Raw genomic sequence first — 23,873 nt, forward strand, 5'->3', positions numbered from 1 at the left:
GTACTATATTGGTATGTTCCTCTCTCATGTAAGTAATTAATTAGGCATACACAAGACCTTGCCTCTTGAAAACTGCTTTCTTAATTAAGCAAGATCGTGAACTATAAGACAGTTATTGAAAATAAGTCATTTGTTCCACTAGAGTGCACAGTCTACATTGCCCACCTGTGTCCTCAAACCTCTGAGTATATCCTCCTCTGAGGGAGGATGGAGTTTGCAACACTGTTGTTGCAGTAGGAAGTATATGAATTTCTGATGTGTATGGACAACACTGAGCAATTTAGTAGTATTTAATACTGGAGATACAGGATGGAACATCACCTAGAAAGGAGTAATAATTTCCACATTTAAAAATTAAAAATAAGTGGAGGTCTAAATGTGTGGACAGTACAGACAGATAGTTTGCTTCTACTGAAGGTTCATCTAGAGGAGAGCAACACTTCATAACTCAACATTGGTTAATAAAAGCTCATGAATAAAAATTCTCTTCTCAGGATATATAAGAGTAAAAAAAAAAAAAAGTGAAATCTTTTTCTTCCTTTTATTTAATTAGGATCCCGTTGATCCAGCAAACACTGTAATTGTGATTCGCTCATTAGTTCCTGGGGGTGTGGCTGAGCAAGATGGCAGGCTTCTTCCTGGAGATCGACTTATGTTTGTCAATGATATCAACCTGGAAAATGGCAGCCTGGAGGAAGCAGTGCAAGCACTGAAAGGAGCCCCAACAGGAACAGTTAAAATAGGAGTTGCCAAACCATTGCCTGTAAGGATTTGTGAATTCAGTGTGTACTTTTCATGCCATTGAAGTTGGTACATGCTGATCCTGACTTGTTCATACATTTTGTGTGTTTTGGAGTACAGCAGGGTGGCCCATCTATTGTCTTGTGTGTAGGGGTGGCCTGGGTAGTACATGACCTTTGCACACCTGTTTTGCAGCTGAGGAAACAGCAAAACACCTTGCAACCAGCAGAATCTTTCATGGCTGAAAGTTGCCAGGCATAATATTGTACACTGTACACTTTACATGGTTTTCTGAATGTGTGAGATGGTGACATAAAGTTGTTTTTATTTGATTTGTGTGGAATTTACTGGTTCCTTTTCATGCTAGGTGTAGTATTGTTAGGCCTGTTACTCTGCTTGGGGAGATTTGATTTATGCTGGGTGGTATGTGGGAGAAAAAACAAAACTTTCAAGAGGTTCAGTAACAAATTTTTACTTGCAATCTTTAGAACATTAAGATAAAAGACTACTTGGCAAATCTTTAAATGTAGGCATTTTTATATTATTGCATTTATAAATAATATATAAAATAATATATAAGCATATATATATATATATGCTTATAAAATAGCAATAATATAAAAGCAATAAAAATAACACTTTTGAAAGTATACAGGAAAAGAAAGAGAATGGATAAGGGTAGAAAGGTATGTAGTCATCACCCATGGATCCAGTGACAAGACTTGGTTTTTGCAATTTCAATGCCTCTTCAAAGTGCTGATCACAGTCTTGATCCACCAGGCATGGGGGAAACCTGAGCAATGCAAAGTTCAATGAGTTAATATACATTCAGGCTAGATGAGAATGTCTAAGTACCTCCCGTGTGGTTGAGAGTTTTACCCTGTCTGAGGTAACACTGTAGGTGGCAAAGCATTTCTGTCAATGATGGTTTATGACACCTAAGATGTTACAGCTTCCTCTCAGGTTAGCATAGTTGAGCCAATTACAGTCCATGAGAAGGAATGAATACCTTCAGGCTTTCTGCGAGTGTCCCACTATGTCTCCAGAGCAGGCTTTTCACACCTGAGCCACTTGTGTAAGGACATGGACAGGATAAAAAGCACTATCCCACCTCACAGGATTTGCTTTTTACCAGTCTCTTCCCTCATCTGGCTCCAAACCCAGTTTGTGATCTCAGGTGGTGGGTGTGCACCCCCTCTGCAGCTTGGTGGTTACTTTGTGCCTGGTTAACAAAGCACCTGCTCCTTTTGTGTTTCACACATTTCCCATTACCATTCCAATCCTTCAAAAGTATATATGCAATCTTTGTATTCAAACAACACACTTTATTTATGTAAAAGTGTGTAGTCTTCAGTTTGTCTGCATCTAACTGATTATTTCAGGCTTGGTTTTAGAAGGTAGTCTAGAACAACTCAAAAAAGGAGGTTTAAAGGAAACCTAGGGTCACTGAGACAGTGTAGCAGTAACAATGCTAGTGGGTGAGCATCTCTGATGGGTTAAATTCAGATCAGTAGTTCATACATACAAGGAAGATAGTTTTCTCTATATTGGTAAGCCCAAGCACAGTTTTAGGGGTTCATTTTTGCTTTTCATGAATTGATAATCCTGCAACCCTTGTGGATGTAGATATCAAATTTTCATTCTTAGCACATCTTTGTGGAGAGAGTGCATGGAATGGCTGTTTAAGTTCCCACAAACATTGCTTTTCATAGTAGGAGAGTACGTTTTAACTTGCTCTGTTAAATTAATTTTTTTATTGGGGTCTCCACATTAATTGCAATCAATAATTTCATATTCTAGAAGGTGTCACTCTAAAAGCACAAATCCATGTAGGTTTTGTTTATGTTCCCAAAAGTTGTAAACATAGGGCATTTGCACTTCAATATTTCATGTATTATGCTTTAATTAAACATTACAAATAATCCCTGCTTTTTTTGCAGTACTGGACAAAAGCACCTCCTATAAAATTATGTTAGAAAAAGCTATTGGTTTATAGTCAGGATTATGTTTTGTCCTCTAGAGGCTGACAGATACAATCGTAAAACACAGAGAGTACATGAAATCTTCTTGCCTGCAAGCAAGATTGCTCTGTGGCTAGCAAGATTATAAAGACCTCTGCTGTTAGGCTCCTTCTCTGTTGGCAGATGTGATGGCAGTTTTAGTACGTCTTTATTAAGACCAGAAATTGAAAATGAGTGTAGACTAAGTTGTGGACTCTGTGGTATACCTGTACAGGGCCTTTTTTATTATTTGGGGTTTCAGAATGAGGTGTGGAACTGAATCAATTCAGGTAATTTTGAAAGAAAAAAAAAAAAGTCTCTTTACCAACTGAATTCTGTGACTGTGATTGAAATTATCTCTTTGCTGCATTTGGAATCCATTTGCCTTTCTAAACAGCCCCCTGCCCCCCTTGCAGAATGCACTCTGCACCTGCTGTGTCCAAGCCACTCATCCGACTCAGAGCTTCGTTCTTTCTGCAGCTTTCACCTGAGGAGGGCTATGTCTCTGCTAAGGAAGATTGCTTTTTCTACACTGCCCAGCCACTTGAGGAGGAGGGGCCAGCTGATGCAGCCCTCTTCCATGCTGAGCTGGCTCTGGTTAGTGGCCCAACTTACCGCAGATTTCTTCAGTCTTTGCATTTTGTAGTGAAAGGAGTTGCCTTGTCACTGTCCATGCTTATTTTTCAGTGTTTGCTGACTCCACATTACTCATCCACTGTAGGTGGGATGGATTCTGACTTCATAGAAACTGGCATCTAGAGACTTTGGCTTTTTGCATGAACTGTGGATCTGGCCTATGATATGTTAATTGCTGAGGGAAAGAAAAGTATTTTCTGATGTTTTCAGAAGTGCATGGCTATTCACTTGTCCTTGCATGCACTGAGCATCCCTTTCAAAATCTCACCTTTTTAGAGAAATGTTCTTGTGTTTATTTTTCTATGTATCATAATATCACTTTTCTACTGTGGAAAGTTTTTGATATTCTGTTTTTGCATGTAATCCAGCCTTACAAGGAACACAGTCTTCAAGAGCTGCAAATACTTCCTCCTAATAATATTCTTTAGTCTTCAACATCAATCAGTGATTATGCGATTTACAAGGTCAGAAGGTGTTCACTTGTACAAACAATGTGGCTTACCTGAGCAATCAGTGCCTTACATAGCCCAGAAGATACCAATAAGAGCTCAGATTAAAAAGACACAGGAAATAAGGCACTACAAAAAAGCAAAAAATCCCCCAAACCCTCCTCCCACAAAATTAAAAAAAAAATAAAAATAACAAACCAGAATACACATGAATATGTATGTTTTCCAAGTGTGTATTCTCATGTTTGTTTGTTCTGGTCTGGGTCTGATGTTGAAATTATTAGACCCTCATTTTCTGAGGACGTGAGCAGGGAAGCAGCTTCTAAACATGAGAACTTTGTTCATTAGAGAAAAACTCAAAAACAAACAAAAACCTGAAATGGATCCTGTAAAGGTGAAAATCTCTGCATTACTGCTTCCAGCAGTTTTGCTTTTTTTTCACATTTGCAGATGACAAACTGGCTTAATAACTTGCCTTTAAGCAAGACTGCATGTTTTTAATTCTTCAGTTTGTTACCTTTAGCAGTTAGTTAACCATAGTTGTCTTGCTCCATTCATTGAGAAGAAGGACAAGTTTTATATTCTAAATAACCTTTAATTAAAGATGTGTTGAAATGATCAGATTAAAACTATCTAAAAATTTTGACTTCCATCTGTGGTTCCTATCAAAAGAAACTTGTGGAAAAAAAGCAGTGAAGATACATGACATAATAAAACTGTCAATCAAATTTGTCAGTTGTCTAATTAAATGTGCAAAATAGGAAACTAAATGTGCAGTCTCCCAGCTGAAGATATGTTTTGAGAGTGCACGTACGAGATACTGTTTTTCATAGACAGATCTATACTCAGATTTCACAGATATGTCCTGATTTTTCACAATACATTTTTTAGGGCAGAGCTTTGGTAAAACAAATACGCATTTTCAAGATGAGCTGAGAGTAAGTTACAGCAAAGAAGCAGTTTGGATTAACAGTTAAGTCTATAGGCTTGAAATAATAAAAAAAAATAATCCTTTTTACCCTGAAAAGGAATCAGTGTATTCAATTTATTGCAGATTGTTGCTACTTCATATGTAATGGATTCATAATACGATTAACCACAGGGGCTGAAAAAGAAGTTAGATCCCATCTCTGTAGATGGGTACACTCATCTGCTTCATACAAGTTTATGATACAGTCATGGCTCTTAATCCAGTGATCATTTTTATTATTATTATTTGTTTATTATTATTACCTTGAGCTCTTCTGGGGGGATGAAATAGTAATCAAACTGTAGCACCATTAATTAGGGTTTTTAGGGCTTAATTTTATTCTAGTATTTAAAAGAATGTGAGTCTTGGAAAAAAATACTTTTCATTTTTTATAAAGGCAAAAATACTACCCATGTCAATGTCTGAAACTCTTTAAAAAATTTTATTTCTCATGTAAGAGAAATAGAAATACAGGAATGCCCGTAGTAATCTTGTTGTAAAAAGCAAAGCAATTTAAAATCTATTAAAAAAAATCACATAATGAATTTTTCATATAGATGCGCTGTAAAGCACTGCAGTTTCTAGATTTTAAAAGATCATAAAAATAAATGAGCCTGAAAAGTTAAGTCAAGGGAACATTCCTGACACGTGCCACCAAGTGAAGCTCCTTATTTAATCCGTGCTAATTTTTGTAAAAGAAAATTGAAAAGAAAAAAGAAGCCCCAAAGAAATCAGAATATAGACGCCAAGAGGTATAGCAGAATTCTCCCAATTCTTTGTACTTCTATTAATAGGCATGAGCGTGCCTCAGCCCCACAACTTATTTGGTTTACTTCAGATAGTCTTTGCAACCTTTGAGGAAGTAGTAACACAGACTTACTACAAGCAGAATTTTCTGCTGTGCAAATGTAATTTCAATCTAAAATATGGAATAAAAAAGAAGAAAAGTATCAGTCTGTAGTGGCTGGTGTGCATGTGTTTGGGGCTTATGTGGTGTGATGGCAACAGCCTGGCTGATTGAATTGCTTTTGTTGTTAGGTGGACTCTGGCGAAGCAGATCTAGCGGATGAGTCCACCTTTGAATCACAGTATTCTCTAGAGAGAGACGTCTTCCAGGATTCAGTGACAGCTCTGCAAGACAGTGCCTGTAGCAGTGAGGTGAACAACAGCTTCTCTCTTCCATTATCATCTCCCAAGGTAAAATCGAGGATGGTTTTATTTATTACAGTGAGCAGGCTGTATTATCTGATATAAATGTTTTGTGTCATCCTGGTTCAAAATGCTGTATGTGTCACCAGGGTAAAATTTTGTTTAGAGTAGTGCTGATGTCTTGTAGATGTCTTTATTGAAGAGAGAGGTAGATAGAAGGCACAAAGCTTGGAGTTTTTGCTAGATAAAGCATGAATTAGTCAGAGTATGGTGAGATGTTTGTAGTATTAAAGGTGTGGTGAGCAGTCTGCTAGAAAAATATAATTATCATTCAAAGCATAATAGAGAGTGGTAACACAAAATTGCCCTGTTGCTCTATATTTCAGTATAAAAAGCAAGAATAAGTTTTCATCCTGACTTACACTTTTATGCTTCATAATTAGTATGTTTCTGTGGTTTTGAATGAAAATTTTATAATGATGCTGTAGTTAAATCCATAAAACTCTGTAAATCAGAGTAAAAGTAAAGTAAAAAGTAAAGTAAATCAGAGAAACCTTGCTGATAATTTTTATGTAAAGCAATAAATGAAGATTTATTTAAGATTATTAAGAAGATCAGTAGCTTTTTTGGTTCTTGGTCACATACCCATAATGACCTGATCATGTTTTCTTTCTTTCCATGGTTTTTCATACTCTTTCTTTCTTCTAAATATTTAGATTTATTTCACTAACCGTGAGCTTTCCAGTTCCATTCTCCTAGCAGTCTTCATTGAAAACCTCTGGGTTTGCAGTCTTGAATAGAGTAGCTGCTGCTTTTTCTGCCACACCTGAGCTGCAGTAATTCCTGTTAACCTTTCTGGAATATGTTTAGCCCTTATGAGGCACTGGCTAGAAAGCTAGATTCATCTCCTAATGGTTTCTCCTAATCCACAGAAGAGCACATCTCTTCTGTGCCAATGGGACAGCTTGCATTGTTTAACTCTGTAATTGTTACTTAAATGGATTATGCATTTTGCATGCTTGGGAGTATTTTGTGAGATAGAGACTGGACTTACATTATATATCACATTGAGGCTCCAGAAAGTCTTTAGTTGTTTTTGCCATTAACTTAAACATAACTTTGGTTTACCTACTCTTTTAAAATACCTTAGTCCTGATTTTTCAGTGTTTGTCTCTGTACACCAGTATGAAGTGAGTATTAAGTTCTCAAGTAGCTTATTCATGATTCAAAAAACAAACATAGTGGGAAAATTTGTTCATTAATGAAATCTGTTGAAGCAAATGAAACGCAGTAAAAATTAAAACAGCACTATTTGATGCTGTGAGGGATGCACAAATATTTTAGTTATTTCTGGCTGCAGGGCAGGTTCTGAGTGTGTCACATTTTGTTGTCACATTTAAAAAAAAGGTGTTGAAAAACATAAAACTTAAGGATTTTTAAAAAAAAAAAATAATGCAGATGCTCTAGTGAGGCCACATGCTACTATAGGTATGAATTCCTGGAACTGTGTTTGTCCTAAAAAATTACAACATTGGCTTTTCTTTAAGTGAAATAAAAATAAAAATTAGTATATGATGCAACTTTTAATATGTATCTGTGGAATATGAAATAAGTGAGTATGATTTGATAGATGTTTTCACTGATTCGGAAATGGGTAAAAAACAGGCTTAAAAGTAGATGTCCTAGGTGTATTTGAAACCTTATAAAATAATTTCAATAGATTATTGTATCGTGTTCTGTTCTCAAAAAGGTAGGAAATTATGTCATTGATTATATCATGAAGATTAGTTGTATTTAGGCTCTACTCAATTATCTTCTCAGCTGTTACTTAAACCACTTATTTACTGGTAAGCCTTTTTTGATTCTTGTCAGGGGACAGTACAAGCATGTATGCACTTCATGAAAGTTTACAAAAATTAATTCTAAGGCTCTTGAGACAAAATATTGCAAAATATCCACAAATCCTGGGAAGAATGTCTCCCCAGCTTTTTGGAGAAGCAGTAGAACAGTTAATAGGACCGGTGAATAACAACTAAGACAGATAGAGTTAGTTGATTTTGAGTTACTTTATTGCATTTCAGCAAAGAAATCCCTAATGATACAGAGCCTCTAACTTCTAAGTTCTTGATAAATCTTTTTAAAATCTAATGACCAACATGTTTTTAAAATAACTTACCTTAAAAGGTCAGCTAGAGAATATTTGAAGTTTTTTTTCTTTCAGAATATTGTGATTATTGAAATCCCTTGAAACATTTCAAAAACAGGGCCTCAGAATCTTGGAAGTCTAAACAAATGTGTAGAGAACATATTTCTGGTACTGCAGCCATAATTGGTATATTTGCAATAATTATTAACTGGTAAGCTTCTATAATTGCATTATTGTATTTCATTGTTCTCACACTTCAAATCCCCCATATTCATATTTTGCTGATGTCTGAACAAGTTCTTACTTGTCACTCATGCTGAGGTAATCTTAATGTTTCTGCTCAGTTACATAGATGATAACATTGCATTCTTAATGTCTGATCTGCTTTGAATTCCTCTTTGCTTGCTAAGTGTGCTGAAAGTAAAGATATTGGTCTAGCAGAGTTCTTTCACCTGAGAAAAATAACTGGATGCTTGAATTTTAAAATCTTACTGGAGTTACTCAAGTTAGTTAGTAACTTATTTTACTGATTTCTGCTATTATAAAGTGGAAGAAATCGTCTCAGAAATCAAGTTCATTTTATTGTAGAATGAATGCCTGTAGGGAACTACAGATGAGGTTGATCTTGCTGCTCTTACAGCAGTATGTTTAAATTCTATGAGATTAGATTTTGTTTAAGGTTCTATCATGAACACGGTTTTGAATTTTACTACAAATGAATGGTGATTGTTCATTGTCTCCTGTGTTGAACAGTCTGTCGGAGAGGAATGCCCAAGTGCTGCAGCTGATTTCCATGTATCTGACAAGAATCTGTACAACATGAATCTGAATCAGAGACTGAGAGATGAAAAGCCTGTAGTGGACAGTAGCATGGAAACTGCAAGTGATTTTACTAAAACAAATCTGACTCTGGAGGTTTCAGATATCAACCAAAATGAAAGTGAAAATACAGCAACATGGACTGGATCTCAGACAGCATCAGAAATTGTACTACATACAAGCCTTGCTACTACCACACATCTTGATTCTAATGAAAAAGTAAAGTTATTTGCCTTATTTTTCTTTTTTTTCTTTCTTTTTTCTTTTTTTTTTTAATAATAATTAAAAAAAACATACAGAAAGCCTGTAATTAGACCCAAAAATTTCCTGCAGAAATTGTTACAGGCCAATAGCCGTGCATATTTCTTTGATTATTAATTAGCTCACATCAAAACTTTGGGATCTAGATCTTTCCAAAAAAGGACATAATTTATGCCATCAAGATTGTATTTTCTCAGAGGCTGTCAATACAGGGATATATACAAGTCTTCTCAGGCTTCACATAATAGATACTGCTGGACCACAGTGTAACCCCTGGGCAGGACAAGGGGGTTTTCTTAACCCTTGATAACCTTCACAGGGGCATGAGTGCAAATGGGAGGCACACAGCTGCAGTCGGGCCTTTTGGAAACCGAGGGGGATGTGGTCTGAATGTCTTGCAATCATCTTGTGCACTTCAGCTCACAAACTGACCTGTGATGCTACAGTGTCCAAACACAATTTTCCTTTATATGACAGTCACTGTGACATGTTTCTTATTTTTTCCTTCAATGATTTATTAAGAAATGCTTTAAAGAGCTGAAATGCCTTACAAGATTTGTTACTTTAGTACTGGCAGATTGTCAGACATCTGTGGTGAATGAATCTGAAGCCCTTGAATTCATTCTACTAATTTTGATGCCCTTAAATTAAAAGTGTGCATTGTGATAGCTTTGGTTTGTTGCCTGAATGAAAACAGAAATCATGATCTTCGGTGAACTGACTTTTCCAATGTCTGTATAAGAAATCTGACGTAATTATGTGCATGGCTTTTGAGTAAGGCAAAAGTGGTTGAGATCAGTATGACCAATCATACTTTTATCTTGGTAATCTGAACTGGTGTTATTTTCCCTTATTTTAGGATCAATTGCTTTTAGTGGAAAAGAGATGCCCAGTATCTTTGGAGGGAAATTCCACACCCCCGAATTCAATGAAAAACATGTATGAGAAGACTATAATTATTGCAAAAGGCAATTCAAGCCTAGGTAAGTTAGTGAATTTTGTAAATTCTTCAGGAATATAGCTTGGTTTCCCTTGTATGTTTCCTGTTTTATTAGTAAAAGCTAACTATTTTCCATTTAGCGGCGACAGGATATCTTTCTTTGATTGTCTTGCCCTGTTTGACTGTGATGGCACTGTATGCATTTGATGTTCTGTGAGCACAGAAGTGAAATGTGCAGTGTCACTGAGAAACTGTTTTCCCATAAACAGGATTTCCTAAGTGTTAACAGAACAATTTTAATGCACTGTTTTTCAATGTATTAATATAATGGAAAACCAAGATATAGCCAAGGAATGCTGTAGAAAACACTATGGTTAAAGTGCTACAAATGAGATTTTTCAAATATTTGTAAACAAAAATCATGTCATTGATAAATTTGATAGATAGTATTTTTGGCTTAATGATATTATCATTTTGTAGTGAAGTTCAAAGATTTTAGATACCTACAAACTGCAACTTCCTGAGCATACTGACTAGAAACACCTTTTGGAGTGAACACACACAAGTGATGATAATGTTTTTCATTGTCTTGTCCTGCTCTCAGGTGTGGCCCTGGGCAGTGTGAGGGGGAGAACAAGAATAGAACCCTCCCAGAGCCAATGCCAGGAGGGCTTTGTGTGGAAGGGCAGTGATGCATCTCTACTGTTTGTGGCTTGTGTGTTTATTTGGTTTGATTTAGGTTCCTGGTGCTGTTTCTTCCAGCCAACTGCATAAGAAGACTCTCTGGGATTGGTAGGGCAGGGCTTTGTGTGGGTGCTGGCTATTAGCAGTAATTCCTCAAATGCTTTAAAAGGAGCTGTCCACAGGATTGGACGTTTATAAACAGTCACAAGTCAGAACTTTCTTGCTGTGCAGAGGTGGGTGTCAGGTTTTTTTTTACAGCTGTGATGCTGTATTTCAGTGGACCTTGACCTGGAATAAACTGCTTTCTGATGGCTGGATGCTCAGTCTGCCAAGTCATCTTTATGAAACAGTCATCCTTCAAAATCAATCTGGTTTAAAATCAGGGTCTCAAAAATAGAAAGATGTAGAAAAGGTTGATACGGGTGTAAGGTTTATCTTTCATTGGTATGAGGGGCTTGGTTAACTGCTGCATTTACTGGCCTCATCGCCAGTCTGTATAAAGTGTAGGTCACAATGCACTTCAAAGTGATTTTGTAAAAAAGTTTTCTTTGCAGTAAACTCTTCATTCAGTGGAGTAGGTTTTTATTTTTGTGTCTGAGTATTTTAAGTGCAGTGAACATCAAAGCAAATTTCATGTCAAGTGTAATATGGCATGAAAATATAAATGTGGGTCAGGGTCCATATTGTCAGACATTTTATGCATAAAAAATAAGACTGTACGTATGTACAAAATATGAATGAGAATATTGTATATGTGATGTTTTCCTAAAGTGCTATTACACTACCCTCAGTAATGTCTGTTACTATGTTAACCAAACAGCAAGGTTAGGTTCAGAATTTCAACCCACATTTCAGAAAAATAAAAAGTTTTTTTTTTAAGCAGTATTAAGATAGTGGAAGTCCCTCAAGGAAGGACTTCAAGGGTTCCAGCCCTGCCTTTTCCACTACCTTAGTGAAGAGCTGAGTTTTTCCTGAAACTGTTTCTAGTGTCTATTTCATGAACACCAGCTGCCCTGTAGATAAAAGTGACAGCTCATGTGTGTAAGAACAGTCACAGGGACATATGAAGACTATCATAAGTCAGTCCCTATAGGTTCCCCATGGGAGAGGAGGGGCCAAGAGCATATCTGTCTTATTTCCCATTACTGGAAAGAAGGTAGAGTTAAATGGTATAAATATTGAGCAGCAGTATCTTTGTGTGCCACAGGTAGGATAATGTTTTAAGTAAAATACTGGTCTGTATCCATTAGCAATGTGCAGACTTCCACAGAAGTCAGGATGCTCTTCTGGGCCTAAGCTATGGCTTAGGGAGAGTGGGAGAGTGGGAAGGCAGCCACCATCTCAGTGGGATCTAATTCATGTTTTCTGTTGAAAATAAGTGTGTATTTGTTTTCAGCCTGTTAAGTACCTGTTTATTCATTTCACCTTCTTTCCTAAGAGAGTTGTCATAAATGAAAGTGAAATGTATATAAAGTCAGTAAACCATTAGAAGAGTGGTGTTTTTAAATGGTTTTTAAGCAATTTCATTATCTTTCTTATTTTTTGCTTAAATATTCCACTATCTTAATTTTTCATGCATTGAGCTGAGTATGTGAACTGACAACAAGGTAAAGTTATTGTGATTGTGATTTGTAGTTGCTGTCTCAAAGGGGGAGAGTAAGAGCAATACTTACAGACTTGATGATATTGGCAGGTCAGCTGACTGACTTTTCCTTTCCCTGTACCCCAAGTTACATTTCTTTATCTTGGCACCCAGAGCTGTGGCTCAGAGACATTAACTGTTTCATGTGTGTTTACTGTAGGGATGACAGTAAGTTCCAATAAAGACGGTTTGGGAATGATAGTTCGCAGTGTCATCCATGGAGGCTCAATAAGTCGTGATGGACGGATTGGTGTGGGGGACTGCATCCTGTCCATTAATGAAGAGTCAACCACTAACTTAACCAATGCACAAGCCCGGGCTATGCTGAGACGACATTCACTCATTGGACCAGACATAAAGTAGGTAAAACTAGATGATGAGTTATAGTAGGAAAAAGCTGATTTTCAAAATTTGTTTATTTATGCAAGTATTTTAAATGAAAATTTTATTACACATCAATTTACCTTTAAATTGTAGCATCAGTTGGCTAATTCACCTTCAGATTACATTTCTGTGGATTTCAATGATGAGATCATTTGTGTGAGAGGCTTCAGATGTTCTTAGGAATCACTGTTATGAATATTATCATTATTACTGCCTTGGCTAGTTTATTTTGAAAGAATAGGATTGGACAGAATTTTGTATTCACAGTATGAGTCTTCTAAAGAAAGTTACAATTTTCTCAAGATGTTTGTGTTTCTTGAAGGTGGACTGTCCTGGCCATGGCACAAGTAATTTCATTTAGTTTTTTTAATGGGTTTTAGTTTTGGGTGCCAGACAGAAAGTATGAAATATGATGTTAATGCAGAAGATTAATGCTTGAAACATTCCAGTATGTCTGTGACAAACAGTGGAAACACTGTTTTTTGTAGTCACTTCCAATTTTTATTAGTACATATGAACAAGCAGTTGTTCTTGTGCATAACTGCCTGCTCTTGGTAGTAGTAGTTTTAAATTTCCAATAAGTAATACAACTTTTAAGAAATCCACTTGAGGAGAAAGTTTCTTCTTCTCAAGTACAATTCTTTCTAGGTTCTGTGGTTGTGGAATTAACTTTGCCCACAAGCACTGTCTGGAAATGAAGCTGTTCCTAAAGATGTGGGTGGAACTGTGGACACACCAGTACTGAGTTTACAGCTTCAAAATCTAGTGACTATTTTCTCTGTTTAGTCTGTGGTGACATTGATTGGGTCAGATATGGAAATGGATTAATGGAGTTGTTGGTTATAGAAGCCTTTACTTACTCAAGAGGGTGGCCTTGAAAGAATCAGTCCAGTCCCAGCGTGAGTACAAGTAACTGTGGTTAGAACTGAGTTCAAAATGAACATCAGCACATTCCATACTCAACAAGAACTATTCTAGCTTGGAAGAGACCTAGTATTTTGGGAACAGGTGGGCAAAATACCTTCGCTGTGGGTACTAGGTTTACTTGCCTGCCCCATAGATGCCATGCATTTAAGATTATGATTTAATGTAAGCCTGTTTTAATAAAGGGATATGCTCATATAATGAATTACATTATTATTAATGGTGTCAGGAATATAAGCGAGTCAGTGTTGATAAAGTATTATTGTAGGCTTCCAAATTATAACTCACAACTGTCATGACTGAAATCAGTTGTATGTGCACATGCATGTGTGGGTATATCTGCTTAGAGACACAAATGCTGCAGCACCATTCTTCTATGAGGAGTCTTTTCTTAGTGCTGCAGTTCATGATCAAATACAAGTGTGTTCATTATTTGTGCTTATCCTTTTATAGCTTCTGTATTTTATGCTCTGTGGCTACAAGTTTTGTTTTGTAGTCTTACTCTTTTGCAGATATGTTGGAAATATTAAAATCCTGCCTTAGGTGTGGATATTCAGATTTTGCAGAGAAAAATGCATCTCAGTTCTGAAAGATACTGCAGAAAAGAGGCGGTTTGTACATATGTACATATGTACAAAACAAAAGACAAAAAAAGATTTTTGTCTTTTGTTTTGTATTTATATTCTTTGCTGCATTCCTATGACAAGTTCTAAAGTAAATTCAGCTTCTCAACTGTAGAAACAGAAAGATTAAATCCTTCGGTAGCTTCTAAAGGAGTCTTGCAAGAAAAATGACAGTATTTTTGGTCTACATAGTTTTACTGTAAATCTATTCAGCATAATCAAACTTCTCTTTAATTTTGAATAAGAAGTACAGGATCCCTGAAAATTATTATGATACAAACATATGGGTAACATCCCAAATCAGAAATTTGGAGATGAGGAGCTTCGTGTTAAGATAATTCTTCATGTTTGCTGAGAAGGATACACACCCCTCCTTTGTTCACCTCCTGTATTTGTCAATTCAGAGCTAATGTGGTGCATCACCTTGCAGCATTTTTGATTTAAGGGCCATCATTTCAAACATTTAAACTGGATCTCTTAGGTGTCTTCCTTGGAAAACAAGGGTATGCTAGCACTCAGATGTGAACATCTAGATATCATTCCTCTTAGTCCTTACTGCAAAATTTAACCCTTAACTTTTAGACTGAGCTTTTTGGGGGTAGCAGGGTGCCCCCAAAAAGTGATTTGGCAGAAGTATTTTGCTTCCAAAACTGTATTTCAAACAGTAGCAAATAGTATTTGCAGAGAAAACACAAAGTCGTTCTTACTGGTCATGTAAAGGCATTCTTTAATTCTATTAAAGAATATTTGATTTTGAATAGTTCAAGAACCAGCAGTCTTGCTGGTTGTAGTCAGAGCTGTATATTTAATTTTTTTTCCCCTCGGTGTGTAGAAAACCAGATGTGTGGCCTTACGGAATGCATTCTGTTTCACTTCTCACTCTATCTTGCCAGGAGCTCTTATATTTCCATAATAATGCCAGTGTGTTGTGCTCAGCAGCAGCTGCTTTTAACATCTGTCAGATAATTATAAAGCTGAATTAGAATTCACCTGACTGAAAGGGGAGATGAATTCCTGATCAAGAAATAAAAGAGATTGCAATTCCATTGTCCATGCCTCTTAATAATCACTGCTATAGACAATAATAAAGAGCAGATGTTTTCTGGGTTAGATGTAGATGGAGGTAGAACAGGATTAAAAAAAAGGAAAGGAAAAAAAAAAACAGCTCGATTTCTATATACATAAGTATGCCTCTTGCATTCAGCATGAGACATTGATATTAATTAACACTGTTGTAAAAAGATGCTGCATCGTATGCTTCACATTCTAGATCTTCTCCAGCACCTGCTGATGATCAGGCCCTCTGTTATGTGTGAGTATTGGCAATTTAGAAACTCATTATGGCTCTGTGTTGCAACTTGTCTGTAAAATCATTCCATGTTTTTATGACATCAATAGTAATGTCAGGGATATATCCAGATATAGGTACATATTCTCTTTCTTCTCATGTATGTTTGTGTGTGCATGCACATGTGGCTGCACAAGTGGATGTGTCTATATATTTTTTTAATTAAAAAATATACAACTGTGTGTGTATAATTGTATTATTTATTTATATATGGCTTTAAACTTGAAGATTGGAGCACACTTTCTAAGTCTGGAATGAAAATACATGTATTCTAAAAAAACTATTGCTAATATTTTTAGATTTCATCTGACAGCCACCCGAGATGTGCTCAGAGCACGTGTGCATGTTGTGTGTATGTGTGCAAGGTTCACTTCTAGAATTGTCATGAGTACAATGTACTGATATCTGGATTAATCTCAGTGTCGTATTTTCTGTGGCACTTACATTTTACTTCCTTCATGTATGCAAAGGTTCAAACTGAACCTTAGATGTTAATTACAGTAATTTGTCCTAAGCATTTTCCATACTTTGTAATTTATTTGTTGGTGTTTCAAGGTTTTGTGTGGCTATTCAGTCAAGCATGTGATCAATGTTCCTCTGTACTGCATGCAGTGTTGTGTTAACAAGATACTTTCATATGTACAACCACTGGTGTTTCCATTGTCACTGCTTTAGTTGCTAGTGCGTATCTCTGGGGGTAGAAGTGGTGATAGCCCTCAAGAAAGAAAACCAGAACACTTTTCTTTCAAGCTACAAAAGAGAGAAGATGATTAAACCATGTGTATACTTTGCTTTGAAACTGTTAAACTTTAATTTCTTTTGCAGCAAAGAAGTATGACACAGGAGTGGAGCAGTTACTTATTTGTTTTGTTTTCTCTGTCTTCATGTCTGTTTCCTGGTCCTTGTTTATTTTACTGTCTTCCCTGTAGTTGTATTAAGACCATTGCCAGTCTGTTTTGCAGATGAACTATTCAGGTGCCTTGGTGGGGTTTTATTTCCACTTTACAGCACAAAGTTCAACAGAGTTGGTCAGAGGAGGCAAAACCACTTCTTGTTCTGTGCCCCTCATCATCCCAGCCACAGGCTGAACTGTTCAGGATGATACTGAATGTCTTCAGATCTCAGTTTGACCTCCAAGTGAGCTCCAGCAGCAATCCAGCAAGTGATGGATTTGATAACTGTGAGGTGTATGTCCATGAGCACTGAGCAGGGAAAGTACTCTTTCCTTTCAATAATAACATGCAGAACAGAGAGAGTAGGGGGACAGTCATATCAGTAATACAGGTAATAGCAGCAGTTAGCAAAACTTTTGTAGTTAACTGGACTTTGGAGATCATGAGCAAGATGCAAAGGTGAAGTCCATGCAGAATATAATATTTCATGTATTTGATCCATGTAATTTGGTTTTCTTCTGTAAGTTTTTATTTTTTTTTTTTTTGCAAAATGCAAGTGTTCTGGTTTATATCTGTGAAACAGAAATGTTACAGAAACCTAGATGAGAATGAACATACAGATAAGAATGAACAGTTAAAAACATACTGAATATTCCTTTGAGTGCTTTAAATTAGGCTGTTAGAACTGTGATTAAGGGCTAGAGTAGAAATAATGTATTTTTCCAAAAAGCTAAAATGTAACAGCTCTCAGTAACATTATCTAATTTTTTTCCATCTGTGGAAATCAATTGGTTATTCAGTTGCTCAATTTTAAATGCATTTTTTTAAATGGTAAAGCAGACCTCTTTTCTTCATAATTCTGGTGCTGTACCCAGAAAGGAATGCTAGAGCAGCTTTTTGGAGACATATCTAAGTAGCATTTAAAACTCTTGGAAAGCATCCTTTGAGCCATACCTTTTTAATGATTCAGCACAATGTCAGTTATTTAATCATGGAACAACACAACAGTGTATCCCAGAAGTTGGAGTGCATATGGTTTGCCTCCCCCTTGAGATCAGCTGATCTCAAGTGCTCATGTATAAGGTAAGGACTACCGCTATCCTTGAATCTTGCTGCTCTGCATAATTATTTGCCTTGTACTCCTTGCAAAAAAGAACTAGACAAGAGTTGATATATACTAGACCCTGTACTATCAGAGGTCACACTCTGCTGTGTACATTCAGGCTGAGATAACCTGTTTCCTTTGTAGGAGTGTGCCATTCTCCTTTCCACATTTTGAACCAAAGCTTCAGTTTAGCATAAAGAAGATGATCCAGGCTTTCAAGCCAGAAGTTCTGGTTTCTTTACTGTATCTTTCTGTCAAGGGAAAACTGTGTTATTTCCTACTTATTTTTATAAGTGATGGATATAACATTTTTTTACATTGAAATGTAACTAGCAGGTCTTACAGGTTTTGTAGAGGCAAGGTATTCTTATGGGCCTGTTGGGTGAAGCTGCTGCATCAGCATTTGACCCATGAGAGTTTTGTAAGCACAATACTAGTACTTCACCCAATACACTTGGAGTTGGAGATGGCTGAGAAATAGTAGTCATTATTCTCCAAAATTCTTTTCACTCTTGGTTTTTGCTGTTTTACTGCGCTGGATCTTCACAGAATAGCTGTTGTGTGTCTTTAGCATTTCCCAGTGCTAGGATGCTGTCCAGAAAGGCAGATAAGAGTTAGTGGCATTATGCTGAGAGTTTGTTTCCAAGTGTGTGTTAACTTCTTATCACTCCAAAAGGAAAATATGTTGTGTCAAGTGGAGTAACATTTATGTGTTTGAAAACAGGCCAATGCAGAACAGGGAGATTTAAGCCAAAGGTAAAGTTGGTGATAATAAAGATTTTAGAATGGATATGAATTTCGGTAATACAGTTTTAGACATTTCCATTAAATGAACTAGGAAGATTCTTCTGTTCTGCATCCTAGACACATTCAAGCTGACCCTTTTTGCACTTTTCTAGACATGGTAGGCGTGCAAGAAGGTAGGAAACATGCTTAGACACATACATAGGTGGACAAATTAAGGTGGTCCTTACATTAACTTTTAGTGGAATGTTTTAGACTAATACTATTAGTTGTATAAAAGTTTATTTGCATTTCTTCTGATTCTTGATGTACTCAGCTGAAAAACTACTGGAAGGGGCATTAGTGGCAATCAGGACGTGACTAAGAGGACATCAGTCAGGAATGATGGACATGAGACAGGTCCATGCGAAGGCCTCAGACTTCCCAGCAGCTTACATATCCTTGTGAAGTGGCTTTTCTTTAGCCCTGTCTCTTCCATGGGGAAATATGTTACTTTTTTCTTTTAACAATGTGATACATGGCAAGAGAGACTTTTTTCTGCCTTTTTTCCATCAGCCTTCCCACTTGTTTTACTTGAGTCTGATAGCTAAGCTGTAGATTTTTAAGACAACACATCATTAAAGGAGCGCTATATATGAAGCCCCTGTTTATATCATGGTATATACTGTGATATCCTTTTGTCTCCCACATGGAAGCTTTTCAAGAAATAATCCTCAGGCCTTAATCTTTTTCCCCTCTTCATTTAACTCTCCCCAGTCTATTGGGCCATTTCTGTTTCTGGTATTCAAACATCAGGTGGAGTCTGCACATCATTTGGCTGACAAAACACAACTGTCTTACTGTCCCAAACTGGCTGGAGGTGCATGAAGGCCTGGAGGAAAAAGCTGAGCAGGGGATTGGCCCCTGTGGCATAGGTGGTGTGCTGTAATACATTTTTACGTCCAAACCCATGAGGTATTCTTCACTAAAAGTGTAGAAATCTAAAATAAATACAAAACCACCCAGAAAAACACAAAACCTCCTACAGACCAACTTTCAGAAACCTTTTCAGCAGTCATTGAGGGTAATGATGCTTCAAATCTCACAGATACTTCTATGTTTATCTTTGCATGAGGAATCTGTGTTTTGAATGAAGCTGGATTGTCTCTTGTCACTGTCAAGCACCATTTACTTTAGTTACAAAAAATTATGTGCTGTTCAGCTACCTGATTTGACTATAAATGTGTACTTGTTGAAAAGTTGCAGAGGATTCGTTTAAGTGCTTATTCCCAACATACCACTGTGGCCTTGCAGTCAACAAAGTAGTCTTGAGTGGCTTCCTCATATCCATAGCTCAGACCCACTAAGAAGGACTGGCATTCTTTATGCTAGTTTAATCATGTCCCATTTTATTGCAGTATTACATATGTGCCAGCAGAAAATTTAGACGAGTACAGGGCCAGTTTGGGACAACAGACAGAGGGAGCTGTGCCACTTGAACTTTTTCCTTCACATATTGTCAGGTGAGTTAAAAGGCTTACAGTTTTCTCCCAAATAGGTCTCAAATGTAACTCTTTCCATACACCTTGCACATTTTGGGAATATAAGTTTTATTTTAGAAGAGATGAAACATTGATGATTTTCTTCAGACCAGCAACCACTACAATAAAAAGCTGTTAAAAATACAGTTTTTGCTTTGACTAACAATTTTTTAAGCATTTTTACAAGGCTGTTTGGTCTGTCCAAAAAGGAGATTGAATTCTTGCACATCCTAAATTTCTCTTAAATACCATGCAATTGGATTTATGGATTGCCACAAATACTGAGTGCTTCCAACATAAGACTTTTGGTATTGATGGTCTTTCCAGAACATAAATGGAAAAAATAAATTATGCCATTCTTTTCCTTGAGTTTCAAAAATCCAGGTCAGTTACCATCCAAAATTTCAAAGTGATTAAGGATCGGTTTTTTGCAACTCATTTCCAAAAGCAGTAAGCTTACTTGAGTGCTGGTGTTGTAATTTATTCCATTTTGAAACAATAAATTACCTTTGATTTTGATTTGTTTCTAGTTCCAAATTGCAGTCTTTTATTTTGTCTTGTGGATATTTCATTGCAGATAAAAAGAGGACAGGGAATCCCTGAATACAATATGTATTATGAAAGACATCAGAAAACGAAGTTCCTTACATTAATCTGGTGTACAAATTCTGAAATTGGCAGGGTTACTCAATATATGAATTTTTTCAGAAAAATCTAGTGATTATGTGGATTCTTTGGAAATAAATTGTGTGTTCTTGTTTATCATCAGGGAACTCCCAGAGCTTCCAGAACGTGAAGAGGGGGAGGGAGAAGAAAGTGAACTTCAAAATGCAGCTTTCAGTAACTGGAACCAGCCCAGGAAGTACGTGCAGATCTAATTACACATTATAAATTATCATCTGAAATTCTAAAATTTTGAAACATATTTTAAGAAGAGAAAAAAACAATGGAATTGCTACACTTGCATGTGTTGCAATGGTTAATGGTTAATGGTTGACCTTCACTGCCATTGGGCTAAATCCCCGCAGTCTAGGAGTGTCTTTATTGTTATAGTAATTTATTTTTACTTATTCCAAGCTGATTCTTATGGATCAAGTCAAAAAAGATGAGGAGAAGGATTCAAAGTTCTATTAGAACCTGAAACAAAGTGACCGATACTAGACTCTATTACAGAATTTCTGATGAATCCAGTAGATAATTTCTACTGAAAGATGAAACTTTGCAAGGAGGAGTTATTTCATAATTTTTTTAAATAATTGTGCAAATTCAGATGTCTTCAGTGTGCAGCTTTGTTATAATCACAACAGATTTTAATTTAGTTTGGTCCTTTTTTTGTCACAAAAGGGTTGAACTCTGGAGAGAGCCTAGCAAGTCACTGGGGATCAGCATTGTTGGAGGACGAGGGATGGGAAGTCGCCTGAGTAATGGAGAAGTGATGAGAGGGATCTTTATCAAGCACATCCTGGAAGACAGCCCAGCTGGCAAAAATGGAACACTGAAAACTGGAGATCGGATTGTGGAGGTACTACATGAATGCCTTTTGTTGCAATTCCCCCAGCATCTCAGGAGTCACTGAGATGGATGTGTGGTGGGCTGACAGCTGTGCAATTGCTACAGCTGATACCACGTGAGCTGCACAGAGTGTAGTACCATCTGCTGATATTTGTGTGTGGACAGCTGCCTGTTAAGTTATCCAACCTGAAACAGATGACTTGACTGGGTGAGCAGGGGTCTACAAAGCCAACTGTTTGATCTGCCTATTTGAAAACCAGAGTGTGTAGGAAAAAGCTTAAGTCTGATGAAAAAAGATTTTTCACCTTTGCATACTGGGTAGCAATAGAAACAGCCAGTGCAAACCAGGCAAATTAATGCCAAGATTATTTCCATCTTAATTCTTTATTGATTCACATAATTCTTATGCATCTTGTACAGGAGTTAAGGGAGGCACATTAATTTTCTCATGAAGAATTCTGTATTTGATACTTGATACATCAAGAACATTTTGCCCATGCCTGAGTGTAATGTCGCCAGTGGTATTGCAGGGCGGGATTTATCATCATTTCTCTTCTGCTTAGCTAGTCCTGTACTTCTGCTGCCACTTCTGCTTTCTCACTTAAAGATATTGAAGAATAAAGATAAGGGAACAGATTTTTCCTCTTATCAGTGTCAGACATTGCCCTGTCTCCACTGCCAGGCTAATAGGAACTACCTTGATTTAACCCTGCTGGATGTCCTTAGCTGACTATCCATCAGTAAGAAGCAGAGTGATGGAATTGGTGATTCTGGCTCAGACTGGGCTTGACTTACATGGTGGTACTGAAACTGCAGTTTGCTGTTTGCTACAAGATAAATACTGAGGATCTTGAAATAATATCTTACATATATATAATATATATAGGTGTGTATATATATATATGTAATATATGTATAGGTAGCACTTTCTATAACAGGATGGAACAGGTTGCAGTGTGTAAGTTGGGAGCTTGAAGGCCACAAAGTTAAAAACATTCATTTCACCTTAATGACTGGAGTTTTATGAGTGCATCTCTAACAGTGATGCTTGCAGAAGCTGGAATAGGTGAGTGAAATCAAAATGTTGTGTCAATGTGACTGCTACTGAGTGGAGGGTTTCAGTTCCTCAAGTTGCGGCATATGTAAACTTCCATCTCTGTAGTGCATACAGTTTTTCAGACATGGAAAGTTGAAGGGTGTTATTGTTCTTGTCCAGTTCCTCATAGGTTTAGAATTTCTCTCAGATTGTTTTTGTGTTCTCTTATTTGCATTGGATGATTAAGAGTTAGACAATTAAAGCTGAAGGGGTAATCCTCATCATATAAGTTTGTGTGCTAGAATTGCCACTAACAAATAACATTTCTGTGTTAGCTTCTAGCTTTTATTGTGGTCATTGTGACAATACTTTACCGATACTAACCTTACCTTAACATTGTTCTTACCTGGATAACAGGACAAATTGTTTTATACATCCGTACATATATAGACATGGTAAAAACCACCGAGCCACAAATTTATCCTTAGGCATCCTGTGTAAAGGCATTCCTCCAGAAGATAGAAAGATTTTCAGTTCTGACCTAAAATTTTAACTTCCGAAGAAAGTGTCTAGTAGCTAAAATTGATCTTACCTGGCTTTAAAAAAAAAGCAAACAGAAAAAAACCAAACAACCAAAAGAAAGAAATATACTTTACTGGCATAATACCCCATCATGAAAGACTCTCCAGCACCTAACAAGTTTCAGTTTGTAAATCTCTTAAAGTCCTGGGTAATAGGTTTTTCTTAAGGTGGGATTTACAGGAAGCAGTATACACTACTACTGTCTTTGTATTATCATATGTCTTCTGTTACACTGCTTACGGGAAAACTTAAGGAGTCTGAAGTAAAATATTGAAAAACCTGTTTTTAAAACAGAGGAAAAAGGGAATATTTATTTAATGTCCTATCAGTGCTCTTGGAAATATCAAACCTGTGTTTGAGGCAGTAGAAAGATCCACTAGAAACAGAGGTTTGGGGTTAGATTTTAGTCAAAGTTTCCTAACCAAAACTCAGAACTGACTCATGACTTTTGTAGCTTCTTGCAATGTTAAGATGAGGCCTTCCAATTACAGGTGGATGGAATTGACCTCAGAGATGCCAGCCATGAACAAGCTGTGGAAGCCATACGGAAGGCAGGCAATCCTGTAGTCTTTATGGTACAGAGCATTATAAGCAGACCAAGGGTAAGCATAAAGAATGTAAAAAGAGATGTAATATATAGTAATAGATGAAGCAAATGTTCAAGATGGTGGTATTTGGGAATGGGATATTTTTAGTCCTGAAAGTGCCATCTCAACTATTTTAGGAACAAAGATTTGATTTAAGTATTATTTCCATTTAGAATGA

The 23,873-nt window shown here is 36.7% G+C and overlaps 1 protein-coding gene across 50 annotated transcripts in view; it reads left to right on the forward strand.

The window, feature by feature from the left end:
* The window catches only part of MPDZ (multiple PDZ domain crumbs cell polarity complex component), a 102,051-nt gene that overhangs the window by 47,876 nt on the left and 30,302 nt on the right, over positions 1 to 23,873 (forward strand). For 11 of the 50 annotated variants that reach the window (XM_086869996.1, XM_086870008.1, XM_086870019.1 and 8 more), the window contains 9 exons: positions 554 to 763; positions 5,835 to 5,993; positions 8,845 to 9,129; positions 10,031 to 10,154; positions 12,598 to 12,796; positions 19,856 to 19,960; positions 20,748 to 20,840; positions 21,323 to 21,500; positions 23,600 to 23,710. In XM_086869996.1, coding sequence (XP_086726122.1) covers positions 554 to 763; positions 5,835 to 5,993; positions 8,845 to 9,129; positions 10,031 to 10,154; positions 12,598 to 12,796; positions 19,856 to 19,960; positions 20,748 to 20,840; positions 21,323 to 21,500; positions 23,600 to 23,710 — 1,464 coding nt within the window. Of the gene's footprint in view, positions 1 to 553; positions 764 to 3,221; positions 3,339 to 5,834; positions 5,994 to 8,844; positions 9,130 to 10,030; positions 10,155 to 12,597; positions 12,797 to 15,638; positions 15,681 to 19,855; positions 19,961 to 20,747; positions 20,841 to 21,322; positions 21,501 to 23,599; positions 23,711 to 23,873 lie in introns of all 50 variants that reach the window. The other 39 variants (XM_086869988.1, XM_086869992.1, XM_086869999.1 and 36 more) reach the window with 7 other exon arrangements.

Source organism: Cyanistes caeruleus, chromosome Z (assembly GCF_971803275.1).
Source record: "Cyanistes caeruleus chromosome Z, bCyaCae1.hap1.1, whole genome shotgun sequence".
Lineage (NCBI taxonomy): Eukaryota > Metazoa > Chordata > Aves > Passeriformes > Paridae > Cyanistes > Cyanistes caeruleus.